Source organism: Dromaius novaehollandiae, chromosome 1 (assembly GCF_036370855.1).
Source record: "Dromaius novaehollandiae isolate bDroNov1 chromosome 1, bDroNov1.hap1, whole genome shotgun sequence".
Lineage (NCBI taxonomy): Eukaryota > Metazoa > Chordata > Aves > Casuariiformes > Dromaiidae > Dromaius > Dromaius novaehollandiae.
The window spans coordinates 47,163,179-47,181,701 of NC_088098.1; the positions used below are offsets into that span (position 1 = coordinate 47,163,179).

General features: G+C 35.7%; 1 protein-coding gene across 8 annotated transcripts in view; it reads right to left on the reverse strand.

Annotated features, from left to right (window-relative positions):
• Positions 1-253: 253 nt before the first annotated feature.
• Positions 254-18,523, reverse strand: part of NR2C1 (nuclear receptor subfamily 2 group C member 1) — a 53,722-nt gene continuing 35,452 nt past the window's right edge. For all 8 annotated transcript variants that reach the window (XM_064510345.1, XM_064510330.1, XM_064510369.1 and 5 more), the window contains 7 exons: positions 16,530-16,714; positions 13,479-13,641; positions 11,833-11,954; positions 8,498-8,637; positions 6,015-6,152; positions 1,321-1,426; positions 254-814 (listed from right to left, as the gene is read on the reverse strand). In XM_064510345.1, coding sequence (XP_064366415.1) covers positions 640-814; positions 1,321-1,426; positions 6,015-6,152; positions 8,498-8,637; positions 11,833-11,954; positions 13,479-13,641; positions 16,530-16,714 — 1,029 coding nt within the window. In that variant the 3' untranslated portion in view covers positions 254-639. The remainder of the gene's footprint in view (positions 815-1,320; positions 1,427-6,014; positions 6,153-8,497; positions 8,638-11,832; positions 11,955-13,478; positions 13,642-16,529; positions 16,715-18,523) is intronic.

Genomic DNA, 18,523 nt, shown 5'->3' on the forward strand with positions numbered 1-18,523 from the left:
TCTAATCAACTGCACCAACATACAAAGAGAGTATTTTTGAAATGTGAACTTCCTCTAATTTCTCTGCACTTGAAATGGTATCCACTGTTTCATTCAACAAAAAAATGAATCTCTCTTCAAAACAACAGAAAAACTGAGCTTGTTTATAAAGGTCTGGTTTCCATGGAAACACTGGCCTTTTCAGGAGGTCTGATCATGTATGTTCCATTCAGTCAGTGAGAAAGAACTAGCAGCAAAACACTGAAAACACAACTCAAGAGAGGAAAGTTAATTTATTTATCTAAAACATCAAACTAAGTTGTGATACCTTAGTTCAGTCAAAGCTTCTTCAGTTTCTTCACAAGCCTGGACTTCATAAACAAATATTCCAAGTTCATCTATCTACAAAAATAGGATGGACAATTCTTGATTTTCTTCAGATACCAAGTTAATTTACAAGTCCTTGAAGATCAGATGAAAAATAGGAAGTGATCCTATATTCCTTAAGACACTCCACCACATTTCCCAAGTGTACGGGAAAGGAGGAATTGTAGCCTTCTTTTGAAAGGTGCTTAGGAAGGCTTATTGCCATCTCTTGGAGACAGGGTATGCATTTACATCACCATGACTGCCATGGTACAGAATCCTTGATTTCTGCTTTTATACGGCATGACCAATTATTTGAGAGTTGTAGTCTGCTGTCTCCATTCGCAGAATATATGGGATGATGCTATCAATCTGAACATTTCCAATTAGTCCTGCAAAGAATAGCTCTTCAGTAATAGCAGCACTCATCAGTCTAAGAGCTGGCAATCGGAGAAGAAGTCTAGACAGTCTGAAAAAAAAGTTTGGTAAAAAGTGTTATGCAGTTGTGGTCACACATTTTGATATGACTCACAATTACGTTATCAGTAAGAGAACAGAAAAAATTAACAAGGGACAACACCAGTCAAAATTCATTATAAATAGTTAATGAAAGGCATAGATAATTAAACCAACAGATTATATAATTTATGGCCAGTCATATCTTTGACAGTACGAACAAAAAAGTGAATGTGCAAGTCAACGTACATAGATTGTATAGTATGTTTGGACTTAGACAAATGATCCAAATATCCCAAGAGGGTGCAATTCAAACATTTTAAATATTTCCTTTTAAAATGTAAAATACACTCAGGCCTTCATTCTGGAAAATAACAATGAATGAGTACATACATAATATAAATTCACTAAATGTAACTTCTTAACCAAATTTACATATTATATGAAATATTGCAGAAATCAAGATCACAGATGCTCTGGAAACAGAATCAAATGAGGTAAGCATGTAAGTTTACACACCTGTAAGTATCATCTGGATATGCTTTTGTTACATAGTCTTGGAACTCCATGTAGGCCTTTTCCTGAAATTTCTCAATCTGTACTACATTTTCAAGACCAGGGTGATCTGAAAGACACTCGACATTGTTATACTTGTTCTGTATAAAATGTGCTAAAATACATACAGATTATCTAATTGTAAGCATGCTCAAATGCTTATTTAGTAGCTGTTTCCAACAGTTTTAATAGGACACCTCTTTACCTCCTTTTCGATGTTGATGTTTTACTTGTTTATAAGTACAACCAGACAGTCGAATGAGTTCAAACAATTGCAGTGCTTGCAATATTTACATCAGTCTCGATGACAGAGCTGTGCTCTCTGTGTTGCAGTAGGACAGCATTGTTCCAATGCATTCAAATTTATTGAAATATTGTATGCACAAATAGCATTTGGATCAGAGACGAAGAATAAAATTAGGATCCGTTGAAAAAGCAAAATAAAAGCCTATGAGCCATTTATTGCCTAACAACTCCAGAAGATAGGTAGTAAATCATTCTTTTTCAGCTGTCTGGTGCAAAATTTTCCAAGGTGCTAAATATAATTTTCAGCAGTGATTTAAAAACTTGAAATTCAAATCTTGCTAAAAAGAAAGGGTATTAATCCAAGTGCCAAGTCACATTTGGAAATTACTCTCTGGTACTTCTGAACATTTTGCATGGTCTATAATTTATTATCTATCTGGTTTAATTCAAGTATATTACTGTCATAATATCATGACAAATCACAAATTGTATTTCTGAGATGGGATCATAAATCATTACTACTAACAATCACTCCTCTCCAAATATATGGCCTGCCTTCACCAAAACCAACAGTTTTTGGTCTAGCTCTACAGCTATGGAAGCTTTCTGAGCATTTTATCAGTTACGTGATACATTCGATTCCCCTGAACCCACCATTTCACAGATAAGTATCTTGTCTTGTCTAGTAATTCAGTCATTCCTTATCTCCATAAGCCTGACAGAAAGCATGATTTCAAATTAATGCAGAGGACAAGAGGTTAGCAAGGTTATAAAGAAGCAACATATTTTGAAGAGTTACTACATACATGCAATGTATGTTGCTTCATGACATTGCTTTTGGAACAACGTCAGAAACACAGCTAGAAGTCAACTTCCCAAAACAGTAGTTTGAAGAACACTAGTGGTTTGCTAGTAGCCATTTATGATGATGCAAAGCCTTCTAGGTACTCCTTTGCACTCACTGCTTTGCCTAAGGCTGTCTTGGGACTATCAAACAGATGCCTTGGCACATCAGATTTTCAGTAATCTTCCAAGTCTATAGCTACAGAAGACAAATCAGCAGGGACCACTAAAGCTGACATTCTTACCTTAGGACTCTGCTGCATGAGCAGCCCAGCCCCATCCTGTAGGAGGGCATTAAAATTCCTGAAATTGTAATATTTGGCTGGTGAATCATTGCCAGAACATCCCTTCTGTTCGAGGTACTGGTATATGTTTCATGACTTTGACAGATATAAAGATTTTTTTATACAGCTCACAGGATCAAGACAATTGACTATGAGACAGTACATTTCCATTAAAGCAGCTACACATTGTTAGGTATGTGATCTAAAATCACCTGAGCTAAAGAAAATTCAGCTCAGTGATGTGACCTGATAGTCTTTGCCTGAGATTTTTTTCTTCCTACCTTTTGTATTGTCAAATGTAATTGGAAGAAGACAAATTAATTTCTGACTAAACAAATAATTAAATATTGCTTTGCAAGTGTAAGCTTTCTAGGAAAATATTTTCTGTTTTCTAACAGGACTGGTTTCTTCATATAAGCCAACAGATTCTGCCATAAAACCCAGTAAACATGGTGCTAGAAGAATGGGCTTGAGGTATTCTTCCATCATTTCCTTTCTTTTCTGGAGCAGCTTTCAGAGCTCCAGGAATGGCATGAAAGGACTGTTTTGGGGTAAGGAACATCTAGAGTAGAAGTCAGTCTACTGAAAGCATGATCTACTACAATTAAACAAGCAAACATTCCCCCTCCTTCCCCTCCTCCCCCCTTAAAGAAAGCCCCTAGCTCTTCTGAAGTAATAGTGCAAGTCCAGACAAATGTAAAGTCCTTAGCAGACAAGGACTCTTAATATTGCAATTAGATCCATCCTGGCTACAGCTTATCAGAAAACTGAAATAGTTCCTGTGCTTTAGCAGACTGTAAAAGCAAGCACATAAAAACATGCAAGATTCTCCCAGTCATGAGGACTGAGACCAGGGATTAGGTTCTATAACAAAAGCACTCAGGATCTGATTTTCCTTTAGAGGTCCAGAATAAGAAGGAAGTCTCTCTGGAATACCTTCTGGGAATTTCTTGTCTTTACTGTAGGGTTCTGGCATTACTTATACTGCTTCTTATTTGCAAGAAGTCCTTTCACCTCAAAAGTCTTCCATTAATGCAATATTAAAAGAGAAAATGGAAGATAGGCAAAGTTTTGCTATGCACTTAGATGAATTCCACGGATTTCTGCTGATGCTGCCACTTTCACTGGGAGATGTGGATCCTCTTTGAAGAAAGAGAAATTACCATATATGAAAAGAATCATATAAATATGAGGGAAACTGCAAAGCAAGAACCCCACAATTCTTATATACATATATAGTTTATATATGTATACACACACATACATATATGTGTACGTGTGTGTGTGCGTACACGTATGTAAGAAAACCTCCTTGAAATTTACATTTTGGAAGTGTCCCAGTTGCAGAAGCTTTTCTTGCCTCAACTAATATCTCTCTGAAAGGGTGAGCTGCAACAGACTAGAAAAAGAGAGTTCTTCTGAAAGCTAATAAATCTAATAAAACTGACAAGAACCAAATACCCACTTCTTCTCCATATCTAGGGTGGCCAGATTTATGCTGAATTCTCCTGCCAGAGCCCTTCCTCTCATGGGATAGATTTTTAGAAAAACTGGTACTTTAAGAAATATTTGTTCTCTTTGAAGAACTTTTATTTGGTATTTTAACAGAGTAATCTCCATCAATATGATGTTGCACTGTGGTCAGCTTGACTGCCACACCACGGAGTAGATGGAGTGCCTCCGAAGTCAAGCCATACTTTGCATCCTTTCCCTATCCACCTAAAGAAATTTTCTTGGTTAAAAGAATGAGCCTTTACAAGCCCTATGGTTTTTTAAGAAATTGTCATTTTCCCATCTTCATAACCTATAGTGATTAACATTAAATACAACAGCACAGTCTTCACTGTCATTGAAAAAACATGCAAATTAGAATACCAAATTAGGGTATCTGAATATCCTACACTACAAACTGGGAGTAGTCACTAAGATTAAGATAGCTTTTTAAAATTCACTCTGGTCTTTTCTATGGGACATCAGTGTCTAAAAAAGGTAGGGCAATGAGGAATAAGCAAGCTGTTGATGCTTTTAAAACTTTCTAATGCAAAATGGAGAGACTGAAGATTTACTTTCTAAATGTGACAGTGAAAAATTCCTGGAGATACAAAAGTATTTGAAGTTTATATAGTTTCCTTTTATCCAGAGGTGTCTTTTTGTTTTTATTTTAAATCTCTAAACTCTGAATGATGAATCTAAGACCTGGAATATACTGAAGAAATTTTTTTTTAATTAGTTTTACAGTTTTCTACAGCCTGCCCAGACATATGTGTTATATAATCTAACTGATCAGTCATTAACTATTTTAACCAGAGGACCCTTCCTCCTCCATATTGTGGACTTCTCTCTCAGGAGGAGAAAATAATCATTACTTTATCTTTTTTGTCTAAAGTACGTTCATAAACCTTGTTTAGAGTATATTATTTAAATACTGGTCAGAAAATAGAAATAACAATATAACAATATAAGGGAATTATTGTGGTGTTCAATCACCATATTCAGAAATGCTTTATACACTAATTTATTTTCATAATAACCAGGTGAAACCAGGTGATATATTACTGTAATTTTACATGTGGGGTAGCCTTCACGAGGCTCAGAGAAATTGTTTTTCATACATTAAAACTCAACTCCAATTCACCTCAGTTGGATGTGCAAGAATAACATCTCTGAAAATTAAACTCCAGGTCCTCAAACAGTACCCCACAAAGGAGGCATACAATTAAAGGTAAATAAGGAGGGGGGAAGAAAACCAAACAAACCCCAACAGCAGAGCTGCATTCAGCTGTTTTCATTAAAAAATTAACCCTCCTCTTTCTACAGTCCTCTGCCTCATTCATTACACACCTTCCTAGATTCCTCAACAAGTGAAGCAGAGATCCTACAGGTAATTGTAGCTGCATATAATGAAACAGGCAGAAGTTATATGGCAAAAAATAGCATATAGATAAATAATTCATGACTGTCATCATACTGTTTTTGCACAGTGCTTAGCATAGCTAGGTCCTGATTCTGAAAAACAAAGATTTTTAGGTATTACAAATGAGCTAATCTCAGTTCCCACTCAACCTACTTATCTGATGTTACTTCCCCATTTTCCAAAAATGTTTCCAACTTTTTCCCTTTTCCTGTCACCCCTTAAAAGAATATTAAGAAAAACTTACCTAAAAATATGGCTCTGTGGAAAACATAATAAATTTTCAGTAGAGAGTTTTAAATAGACTTTAGACCACTGAAGACTTGGTAGTCATAGTAAAACAATAATGATTTACATTAAGAATAATTACATACCAGGACTGAAGAGGACGATTGCTTTCAAGTAAGCATATTCATATCCATCCAGGCAAAGCTTAACCATACTGTTACAGAACTCTTGCAGTTTGAAGATATGCTCCATTACCAGTTTTCCTCTGTCTGTTGGCAGCTTATCTAAGTCAACACACACGTAAAATACAAAACCCCCAAAGTTAACAGACATGCAAAAATGTGGTCATGTTGGATTTTTTTAAAAATAAATGCATTCATCACTTGTATTAGATTCAAAGAGCAGGAAATCTAAGCCATCTATAGACTCATATAGTAGGTCTGAATAATCTAGAAACCAACTGTGATTAGGACTATCGCTTTTTTTTCCTTTTTTTACAATGCTATTGCAGACCTGCGCCCTACATCTTAGAATCCATGAGGTAGGTTGGTGTACAGTTTCATGGGTTACTTTAGTCAAAGATCATGCCATTGCTGAAAAAGATGATGTCCCAGAATGAATTGTTCATTTCCTTCATTATAAAAGAAGAGGAAAAACTTATAATTTAGTGGGTTGTTTTTCTACAGCTTACCAGCCTGTTTTTGCATAGCACTGAAGACAGAGAATTTTCATACATGTAACAACCTATCTAACCTAACCAAATCTAGTTAACCTGAAAACGCTAACGTTTTTGGAAGTGTATTTACCTTATTAAAAACATGTTAGGCTATGAACAGATGAAGACTACATTATTTTTGACTGATTAGCTTTTAGAGCTGAGAGCCTTGTGAGCATTAACAAGCACACAGAGATTAGGTAAAAGACTCCATGTACTTCAGTTTGAATACCCTACAAAAGAATATTTCCTTCACTATACAGTAAATTAAAGAGCAGGCCAACTGGCATCTCTTTCATTTGAATGAAAAACATGCAAAAGATCTGCATCTGCAGTATGTACGATTAGTAAGGAAGGAAGTATATTTAGTGTAGATCTGCCAGGAAGATTTGTATTTCTCCACAGTGAGGCCACAGTGATGTAACAGCAATTAAACACGTGATTTTGGTGAGAGAGACTTTAAGAAATCAAGAATGTCTCCAGATGAAATTCCAGAGTTTGGCCCCTCCAGGAGTACAAAGCATGACTTTTTTTTCTTGCAGACTGCTACATGACCTAAAAATCTTCTTGTATAAGAAATCAAAGGTTCAGTCACTTGTGATTAGACTAAAACACAGACAAAATATAACTGGTAATAAGTTCTTTTGATCTCAGAAGCAGACAGCAGAAATAGATACCTATGGATAGACAATGTTGAATGTGTAGCCAGGCTGCCTCCAGTAGATGAGGACAAAAATTTATGCCATGTGTTGTTGCTGCTTGTTGGGGTAATTCTGATGATCTCTGTGAATTAAGGCATCTAACGTTGGCATCTAATGTGAAAAGTACATACTCTTACCAATTTTCTTCTATGAACGAAGAACATGGCCCAAGGAACCAGACCCTGGAAGCCTTCACAGTTGTAAAAGACATAATCAGTTTTTAAGAACTGGCCCTTAAAAGACAAGTCTTCTCTGTTTTAAACTTGCACATAAACCTGAACTACAAACAGAATGTCCTCATACATATGGTAAGAGCACAGCCCTACAACTGCTCACTGGGACGCTGCAGCAGAGACAGGATTGCAGCAGGTAAGTTAGAACAAGTTTTGAACTTTGCATCAGATTCTAATAAAAGATTTTGGAAATGTTTCCCTTGGCTTTAAAGTCTTTTTAAAGAAGGAGTTGAGATCTGCAGTGCTGCCAAACAAAGACAGCATAGGGCATTCCTGTCATCGAAAAGCAGTAGAGGCAAATTTCAAAGAAGGGCAAACCTCAAAGTCATCATAAAGACCAAGACCACCAAATGTAAAGAAAGAAAAATGCAGTGTCTATGAAATACAGATAGCAACGAGCAGCTAAACTTGAACTTAGCTAACTGTAGTCTAAAACTAATATACAGAAGTGAACAAGCCCAGCTGTATAAAGAAAGTACATGAAGAAGGCAGCACTAGGTTGCCTTGTCTCACAGCTATGAACAGCAAGGAAGAGTTAGGTCAGTCTTTACTCTGCACACTTGGCACAAACGATGTGTATTCACAGTATGTTTATGTTCTTAAAGATGATACTGTGTTGAAATATTCCTATTTTGAGCTGATGTACACTAACAGCAGAATTCTATTAGCTACTATATAGACATGCGATTTTAAAAAAAGCAGTAAATACCAACTTATGTTACAGAGACTGATAAACTTTTTTTTTAATTTAGGGGAAAGGAAGTATTAGCATAGCTGACTTTCAGAAAATTGCTAAGAATTTTCATCTTGTGGACTGTATATTCTATTATTATTTTGTCTCAATACTACTCATTAAGCTCTGCAAAGAGTAAATTTACATTAACAATTGAAAGATAGCTAATCAACTTCTGCCCAGTTCAAAACTTAAAAACTGTGAAGTTGCTTTGCAGATCTGGGAATACAGACAATATGCACCTTACCTTGCTGTAAACTGCCATGAAGGTGATTAACAAATGCAGTTAATATAGTTGCCACATTCATCACTTGTGAACATTGTGCAAGACCAAGTGTAAATAGTTCATTCCAGCAAGCTTTTACTAATGATATGCTGTTATCCTGTCTATTAGAAAAAACAATAATTTCACTTAATAGGACCAGCCATTTGTATTTACATAGTTTTTCTAATTTAAAGAACACTTCATGAAACATTCACCTAATTCAATCATTGCAACCAGTACCAAAATGAAGCCAAAATCTACATCAAATATATCAAAAGTATTTTTATTTTCATGCTAGAATTAAAATATTTGTTTTAAAGTAACATTTGTATAGAAATAATTTTTGTTTTAATGAGAAAGGCAATAGATCTCTATCACAAAAGCAAGCTAAGTTACACTAAATGACAACTATCAAGGCATATTCCATCATGCTAGTTTTAACAGGATTTACCCTAATTTTTAGATAGCATTTACAAGGAAGAATGAAAAAAGTTTATCTTCTTCCTGCACTGTGGATGTAGAATAACTACAGAAAGGTCTATTTTTTACTTGAAATATGGCAGATTGGTGGAATTTTTTAATTAAAAATAAGAATGCACATGTGAAATGGAACACATGAGATCAAGTTCCTAAGGTTCTAGACTGCTATCATCTGTAGTCCTTCCATGTCTGGTATCAGGTTTGAAATAGGGACTTCGAGGTACAAATAGAAGTTGTGAGGATTTGGTTTTTTGTTGTACGAATTAGTCCTTAAATTAAGTTTCATTTGTAGTGAATTTTTTTTTCACATGCTGAAGCCTAGAATTAGGTATGTCAATCCATATTCAGTCACTTGTAAATTAGTAACCTAATATTCAGTAATGCCAAACACCACTAACTCATGGAGCTCAACAGGAGCTCAGTACCTGAAAAAGATATCAGAGAGAAGTCATATTTAAGTACCATGTTCCACAGTTTTAGCCAGTAAATATAAAAAAATGGAAAGTTAAAAGAAGCAAAGACCTATCAAAGAAGAAAAGCACATTAAAGCTAGGATTTCAATTACAAAAATATGACAGAACGGATTTGTACAAGAATGTTAGTGCAATCTTAAGAAAATTTCTGATGATTTATTGTAATACTATTTATATGCCAAATGACTGATTACTATAGAGTTGTCCTATAATGGACACAGAGAGCTTATCTAGGTCTGTATTTTTAGCATGATCCAATTCTTGTTACGCTGTGATACTACACACACAGCTCCTGCACATACTTGTTGCATTCTCTTTCATCTCCTGTCAAAGGGACTATGCTGAGATACAGTGCAAATATGGTGTGCTGGCTACTCAGCTGATATGTGCTCATGTAGACAACAGTATCATCTAGAACAACTTTATGGGCTGATCAATCTTCGACCAGAACCAGCTGATCAAACTTATGCAGCCTCAAAGAACTACAGGGCGTAACCAGCTTGATTAAGGTTTCAGTAGGACTCCCTCTTGCCCTGCACAGATTCCTGTGCAGAAGATGAACTAAGCAATAACCTGATATCATTAACTAAATCAGCGTGACAAAGACAGCTATCTTGCTGAGATTAAGGAATCATTGCTTGAGGAAGGAACCACTTGGATAAAATTATGTGTCTTCCTTACAAAACGATTATTGTGGTTTTGCTCTGGCTCATCAACTTCTCTCAATTACTAGTACCGAGAATTTCTTTTCATTTGAAAAGTGAAATGAGTCACCCAGCTAGAAGTTAAAATTATAGTACATAATGTGCTCAAGTTTAAAAAGCTGAATCAATTTAAAAAACCTTCCACTTGAAAACACTGTTAAGATTTTAAGCTTTTCAAAAGGCAAATTGTATATTCATGTTAAATGGTGTTTAAATATACTGTTGCCCATGATCTTGATTGGGGCTGGAAATGCTAGCACAGGTGAATATTAACACTATTAGCACAGCCTACGCCTCCATTTTCTTATTCAAACCTCCAAATATATTGGGAAGTAACTTACTCAAAAAATCATGCAGATTTTCTGTAAGTATTTCCATTTCACCTGATAAGTCTTTTCAGAGATAAAGTTCTTCTGTGCAACTTTTTAAAAAATATCATTTTTTTACACTGTTTTGCAGTGTCTCTGTGTTACAAAACACTTTTAAAAATGAACAACGATGCAATTCACTGTGCTAATTTGCTAAGTACTTCAAAATTCTGCAGGGCAACAGCTTACATTAAAAATCGAACATCATGTTTATGCTTTTACCTGCCTTTTCCCCTCCTACTGTTTCATTTTATAGAATTTTACTGTATCTTTCCCCAAAACACAGGCTTCAATTGCACATAATACAATATTTTTTCTTAAACAATGTACAATCATTTGGCTTAAACATCCAAGTAAATACAAATGGCAATCATGGGTCATCCTGCCTTTGACAAGCTTTCTGGATAAGAGAACAAACCCTCCATTTAAAAAGGAATTCTCTTTGCTACCACAGAGTCATAAACTATTTTGATATTGAATTCAAGAAGAACACTGCAGATGAGAACAGAGGACAGGAAGAGGTTTCTGGTGAGGACTAACTGGATTTGTACTCCATTTGTGTCACAGCTGATATACGATCTTTACTTGCTTGATGTGCCTTCATAAAATGACTTCTGAAAGTAACATAAATTACTTTTCCCCATACTGTTTGGAAATGTTTTCTCATGACAGTCAGCAATGTACTACAACACAGCTTAAGAATTTTAGGTGCCATACTAAATTCTGCTGGAAAAACTGGATGTTAAGGTAACTGCAGACAGAATGATAAAAATTACTTTCTGCTTACAGTGACAATTTGGTTTTGGAAACTCCCTGGCAATTAAACAATTCTGAAGGCTTGCTGAACCTAGCTAATATTTCTCCCATATAGTTTAATAAAGGCAAAATTACTACTACTAATTCACCTACAACAATAGCAATATTTGGGGCTCCAGAGATCAGGGTTTTTTGGTGACTGCCTGATAAGCATCTTAGTCATCTTAGTTCAGGATGTAGCTATTCACGAATGATAGGAAGTCTGATTTACTGAAAAAATATTAAAGATGTAGCAGTGGGCAGACAATTGATGTTTTTGAATCTACTTTTTTCTTCAAAACCCAACCAAAGTAACTGAATTTGGACTGAAGCTGCGAGTAATTTTGAATCAGCAGATTTACCTTCATGATGAAGATCTATAAGACATTTTAATAAATGGTTTTATATTTTAAAATGACCCTGAAAAAGACAGTAAAAATAGCCAGTTAAAAAGTGGGTATTCACAATATGAGAGAATACAAAAACTGAACACTTACCCTAAAGCTTGGAAAGATGGAATGGAACGTGCCCAGTGCATGGACAAGAAAAGCAATCTGGAGGCAGACTCGCAGATATAGTGAACGTTCAGATATTCAGGCATAGGAGATGGCATGGTGAGCTGGTTTAAAAAAAAAAAAAGGTATATATCAGTTATTTTACTTTCTTCATGTAAAAAATGTAGTAAGGAAAATCAGGCTTGACAGTTTCTTTTAGAGAGAAAAAAGGTTAAATTATTTTTAAAATAAACATGGGACAATCTTGAAACAAAACCAAATGGCTGCCTTTGTTCCGAATTAGCCACACTGTTATATCTTAATGCGATTACAAAGGATTGAAGAAAGGGCAAAAATTCTGAATCTTTATCTTAGATAAGGATTCATATCTGGGTCACCACACCTGGCAATGGGAAATCCCAAATAAAACTCAAATTGTGAGACATTCACAAAAGAATAAAAGTTTTAGAAGAACTACTGTAATTAGGATCATTTATGAAGTTTCTTACATTTATAAATAGATAAATATATTAAAAAAATATAAATACAGAGGCACCATACCTTTCCAAATCTTGCCTGAGAGGACTAGAGTAAGTGGCCTGAAAAATTAGGGGAATTGCCACAATTACTAGTTGGCGTTTTTTGGGAGCAGAGAGGTGATTCTACCTCACAAAAGACCTTTGGTTTGTAGTTTTAATTATTATTTCACAAAATAGTGTTTTGGTATGTGAATAAAATACCTATATACAGAGCTGCCCAAGTCCTAAAACAGTAATCAAGACACATCACAAACAACCTTTCTGAGCTTACATGAGTAAAATTATTGTTTTTTCCTTTTCCTTTTTTTCATCCATGTGAAGAAAGCAGGATTTGACCCCAAATTGCTAATTATAGTGCTGTAGTTTTATTCTCAGAAGTTAATTCTTTGTAATATAATGGTTTGGCTAAGATTATTAATAAAATCTGTCATTTTGTTTCAAAATTAACATTAGAAGTATGTTTATTTGAGTGATCAAGACATGCGCTGATGAGAGGAGCAAAGCTTAATGCAGTGGCTAGTGCTGAAGAAACTTTTGGATAAGCAAGCTTTTTGATTTGTCCATGAGTAACAGGAAGATGAAAGAAAAAGATGAAAGAATATCTGCAGGCTTATGAAATGAGAAATAAAGTTAGAAAATATTTGGCCCTCTAATAAAGGAACCAGATTTTCCCTAATGACTAAAGTCAATTAATGCCATACTAAAGTAAGGTATATATACAAAGGAGAAACTGTGACAAATGCATTTAGGAGCTTCAATATCCAGTTATAGAACACATTACATCCGTCTGTTAATGAGTAGGAATGCTGACTCTCTGCTTTGCAAGACACTTGTCCATTTAAATCCCTTTGCACCATTTACCTATTGTTTCTAAGGTACAAGACTATAAAATAAACAGTACAGCTCCGAAGAGGGCTGTTAATTTCTCGAGCAAATAGTTAATCATTGAACAAAAGCAATGCATTCATCAGAAATGAATGCCAATACCTTGAACAAATGGTAACTCTTCAAAGAAATTCAAAAGAGGACCTAATCAAATCATTAATTATTTTATATTACTAAGTTAAAACAATCATAAATAGCATATAATAATTCAAAGGTATTAATTACCCTGAATGCCACGTGTGCATCACTGAGCAGTGGCCCCTCTATTTCAACGATATTCATGCTCGTTTCTCCACCAATCAGCTGTACACTGGCTTCAATACTTTCAGAGTTTTGGCATGCTGCATTTTCTCCTGGATTTAATGCTTTTGCAAGAGTATCAAATGCCCTATAAGATTAAAAAAAAAAGGGGGGGTGTCAAATTTCATCTTGGAGAACATTTCGATTTAGAAGAAACCTACATGTCCGCAAGCAGTATTTGGATGTCTGTTTCCAACAACCAGAAACGGAAAATAAGATACAATAATGTACTTTTCCTACATTCTACCTAACAGAATCCCAAACCCCACCAAATTACAATGTCTCCAAAACAAAATCAGCAGCGGTTCCTGTTCACACTAGTTGCCAACAAATTCACAGTTTTGACATACTGACTGAGCTGGTGAATCACAGTTTGCCTTTCAGGATCTCTTTAGTGGTGTTTACTGAGAGTGTTGGCATGAGTGATTTGAGCGCATGAGCATCAGACTTTTGTTAAAGCAACTTAATGCACATGTAAATTGTACAGATTTTTGCTGCTATGAAGCACAAACAGGAAGAAAATGTTTTTTCTGGCTCTTTCATATCATAAACTGTTATTATGTTATTCAGCTTGATTTGAAAAGACTGCTTCTAAATATATCGGAGAAAGTACTCTCATATTTTCAATACCACCCTCAGTATCCTCTAATGTGGGGCAGTGACTCCTGCAAAAACCAAGTCAAATGCACAAAAGTTACTGGCGAGAGAGACCCCAGGATAAGCACAGATGCGCTTACTTATCATTTTACTGCCTGATAATAATAATTAAAAGGAACACCTGTATATGCCACCATTTCATTGTTCTTCTATGCACAAACACACGAGAGAGAGAACCAAAACTGATATAGCTACACTCATCACAGATGCAGAGTCAATCAGTGTCTGCAGACAGATGATATATCCTGAGAGTAGTATCACTTGTACACAAAGTGTCACATGAAAAAACTCATGCACAAATGTCTGAAAACTTTATGAAAGCTAATTACCAGCCTGTATGTAGAGCTGATTCCCATTTTGTGTAGATATGTTTATTGCCACAGAATCTAAAATCACTTTCAAAAATTCTATTATCTAATTTAGTGCCAAAGTGGCAGAACTCTGCCCACCTCTTCTTCCTCTGCATTCCCTTGCTACCTGAATGTACTAATACACTAAAAACCTAAATGCTTACTATTTTTAACATTACTGTTTACAATCAAGAGAAACAACACAATAAACTAGCTGCTGACATGGATTCAGGCTTGAGATGATAAATGAACTGGCAAAATTTTTGGTCCTACACTTGCCTATTCACCTTTATTTTAGCACATGAAGGTGACTGGGGCATGCACAAGTGGATTAAGTGGATATAGCTGGAAAATTTTCTGTCTCAGGTATATGCAAAGTAAGCATAAAGGGAATGTACTCATGTGCAAGCACTAGAAGTTATACTGTCTGTATCCTGCTAGGAAATCTCAGTGTCAGGTCCTGTGGCTCACGCTTGGCAGCATTATGTAGAGCAGGCAAAACCAGCAGCTCAGTGGCAGCTGCTTAGGAAAAACGGAGCATCTTCAGGGCTTCTTGCACTTAGCAGGATAATTTTAGATTTCTTTTGTAGCAGGGATAGAAATGTCAGATAGGAAAAAGATCTCTCTTTTCCCCTCAAACCTGTCTCCCTGACTCTGCTGCTGTCAGAGAGACTATTGGTAGAATAAGCCAAAGCAGCCATGGCAGAGGTCACTGCCAATCCTTTATTTGCTCTAGTTTAGGCTGAAGTACTTTTTAAAATACTCTGGGCAGGTACAGCTGTTAACCGTGTGTGTCCACGATACTTTGTTTCCAACTTACTCTTTGAATGTTTGCTTTCAAAGAAACCTCTTCCCTTCTGTATCATAATTTTGCAGCAGTAAGCCCACTGTTTTTATCAGTCTCTGCTTCCTAATGGCTTAACATCGGGACTCCTATTCATACATGAAGCCCCAACATCTAAGTTAACTCACATGATCAAACACCTCAAGATAAAAAACACTAAGGAAAAGAGTATCTGGAACAAAGCTTGCCTGAAAATTACGAAAACCTAGCCCACAAAGCAAGAAGAAAAAGATATGATTCACATTAAAACACATAGTATTCTTTGTTAGAAACAAGTTCAGTTCCCTTTTCATCCCGCTTATTCACTAATGGATATACAGGACTACTGATAAGCTGTAAAAAATGATTGTAGACAATGAAGTCATTTGTGGACAAAGGCATATAACATTACAATATAAAAGGAGCTGAATGCTAGCAACAAAGTTGTAGACGAAATTTTTGTCAGCAAAGTGAAAGCTTTGCCATTGTAGCTGCAAGCAATGCAATATAATAAAATACATGAAAAACAATGATAAAAGCTGCTTCTTGAATCCTCTCAAACTCATTTTCTTCAGTAAACAGCTGTGTATGTTAGATGAAGTTGGTGTAATCCCTGGCAAGGAAATCAATCACTTAGACAAAAATTTTAGTTTCTCTTTGGGTTACAATTTCCCTTCCACAGGAGTATTTGACTTGAAACTCCCTATTGGAAATCTATTTGGTAACCTATTAGAAAAGAGTAGGTATTATACTGCGTCAGAGCTCTTTCAAGCTCTCTGGCTGAGAAAACTTGATGGCTTTTCATAGACAAATTTTTAAAACTGAACAGAAACACTGAAGCTGGCAAAGTACTAACAGTACTGCACAAGATCTAATACCCGTTATTAAAGACAGTAAAAAAGTAAGACAATCAAAAGTAAGATTTACATTAAAATTAATTCCAATGAACAACTAAAAGTTTTTATTTCCTCAAACTGAACTTCTTTATGATTTTACTGTGAAGAATTTTACAAGATTAATCTGCAACACAAGCTCAGTCTGCTATTATTTTTAATGCAGATAAATGATCTGATGATTTAATTAATGATCTGAACTGACAGAGAAAGTCTCAGAAAGAGTAATATTTTCAAGGGTAACATGCCTTACCTTGTAACATCACTACTAGCTTGCTCTTCTTGCTGGAGTTCAGATAATGATGCATCTCCATTACTTAAACTCTCAATCATAGACAGCTCAGTACTGCTTTGAGACATGTCTTTGGATTTACTTAGATTTGCTAACGATGTCACCACATTTGCCAGCGTGCTTAAATCTCCCTGACATGCTTCAACCTGAGAGAAAGGTACAGTGTTTAATTCTTTCATACTGGCAACAGTTAACTTGCATGAGAATAATCTAACTTTCACACTAACTAGGGAAGAATTGAGCTTGTGAATAGACCTCTAAGAAAACTGTTGTTTCCAGTAAATCCTAATGCAGCAATTAGACCCTGCACTGTTTCTAAATGTGAAAGATTTAGACATTTACTTTTACAAGCAAAAGATACCTGTATCTTTCAGAAAGAATGCTACAGAAGGGAAGCAACTGAAGAAAGACATTTTAGCATCTCCACTCCTTAGTCACTCAGCTGGACTGTAAGACTACCCTAGACTACATATTTTGCTTCTTCTTTCCATTCTGTTCATTCTGCAGTGCATAAAACAATCAGTAGTAAAGAAGTACAAGAATGTTTGAAAACGAGGAATGGATAAAAAGTCACATTTAGGAAAGCAAGAAAACAATTCCGCTGCAGCTTTTTTGTTTTTTATATCTTTATTTAATTGCAAGGGAACATAGTGATTCAGTAATGACCAGTAATTCAGACAGGCAGTAAGTCATGCTCCCCTCACTCCCTCAATTACCTTAATAAGGAAGGTGCACGAGTACATGCTGCTGCTAACATCAGCATGCTATGTGTCATTTAGCTTCCTTAGTCATGCTCCGCAGATAGAATGGGAAAAATTAAATGGAACAAAAAACTTTTGATCAGGCCTTTTTCAGACAGAACAAGCAGGGCAAAATGCATGAAAACAGTACAAGATAAGTTAATATCAACTGTAGCAATACAAAAGTGTGTGTGTGTGTGTGTGTGCGTGTGTGCGTGCGCGCGCGCGTGTGTGTGTGTGTGCATGCAACATGTGCTTGCATGTAGGGAAGTTATCACATGGCTTTAGTGGACTACTAAGTGCAGCAAAATGGAAAAAAAGGAAAACCAGCTCAGAAATACATCATAAATAAAAATGTTGCTAAGATAGCTCATATAAGCTCTCCAAAAAATTAGCAATTCAGGGGAAAAAAGCTAATGGTATTTATGAAATGCACTGTGATAATGCCGTATCTGTAAAGGGTAAGGAATCCTGGGTCACTCAATCTTAGTTCTATTTTACAGTTAGAGGAATACAGCAAAGGACAGATGATCCTGAACAGCCACGCAAGAATGTCTTCTGAGTAAGAGTCTGAAAGAAGTATTTCAGGTCCAAGCTGGAACTTGGATAGCCCATACTGATCAACATAGTGAAAAAGAAGCTTCCTGTACTCAGAGTCTAAAATGTGAAAGCCAGTCAGTGATTTTTAAATGAAAGAAACTGTTCTTTTATGTCATGGCTTTTCCAAAAAAATAAGTATTACAAGCAACTCAGGATCAAGTTTTTAAATCCTCAAGAAAAAGCTTCTTAAATCTGAAATGTTATTCATGCACGCATACTTGCACAGAAATTATTCCCTTTTCCTTTACTGAGAAGCTATCTCTACACAAACCTAGCTCTATTTCCCCACCAATCATCTGATTTATTCTGCAGTCTCTGCAGTGAGATTGATAGGCGAAAGACATTTTTTTCCATTTGTTTTTCCATCAACACCTGTATTTTAACCCTCTTTTTGACGAACTGTGAATAGGTCTTTATATTCTATTAGTACTCAAGATTTTAATTCTACAAAACACATCGATCGCTCTTGTCTACACGCGGGGCTTTGCAACCTCACTGTATTGATACAAAAAAAAAAAAAAGGTCCAAGTGTCCAAGCGTCAGGATTGCCAAATAAGAACAAAAATAAGGCAGCCTTTAAAGCTCTCTAAAAAAAGGAAAGAAGGCCCCTTTGGA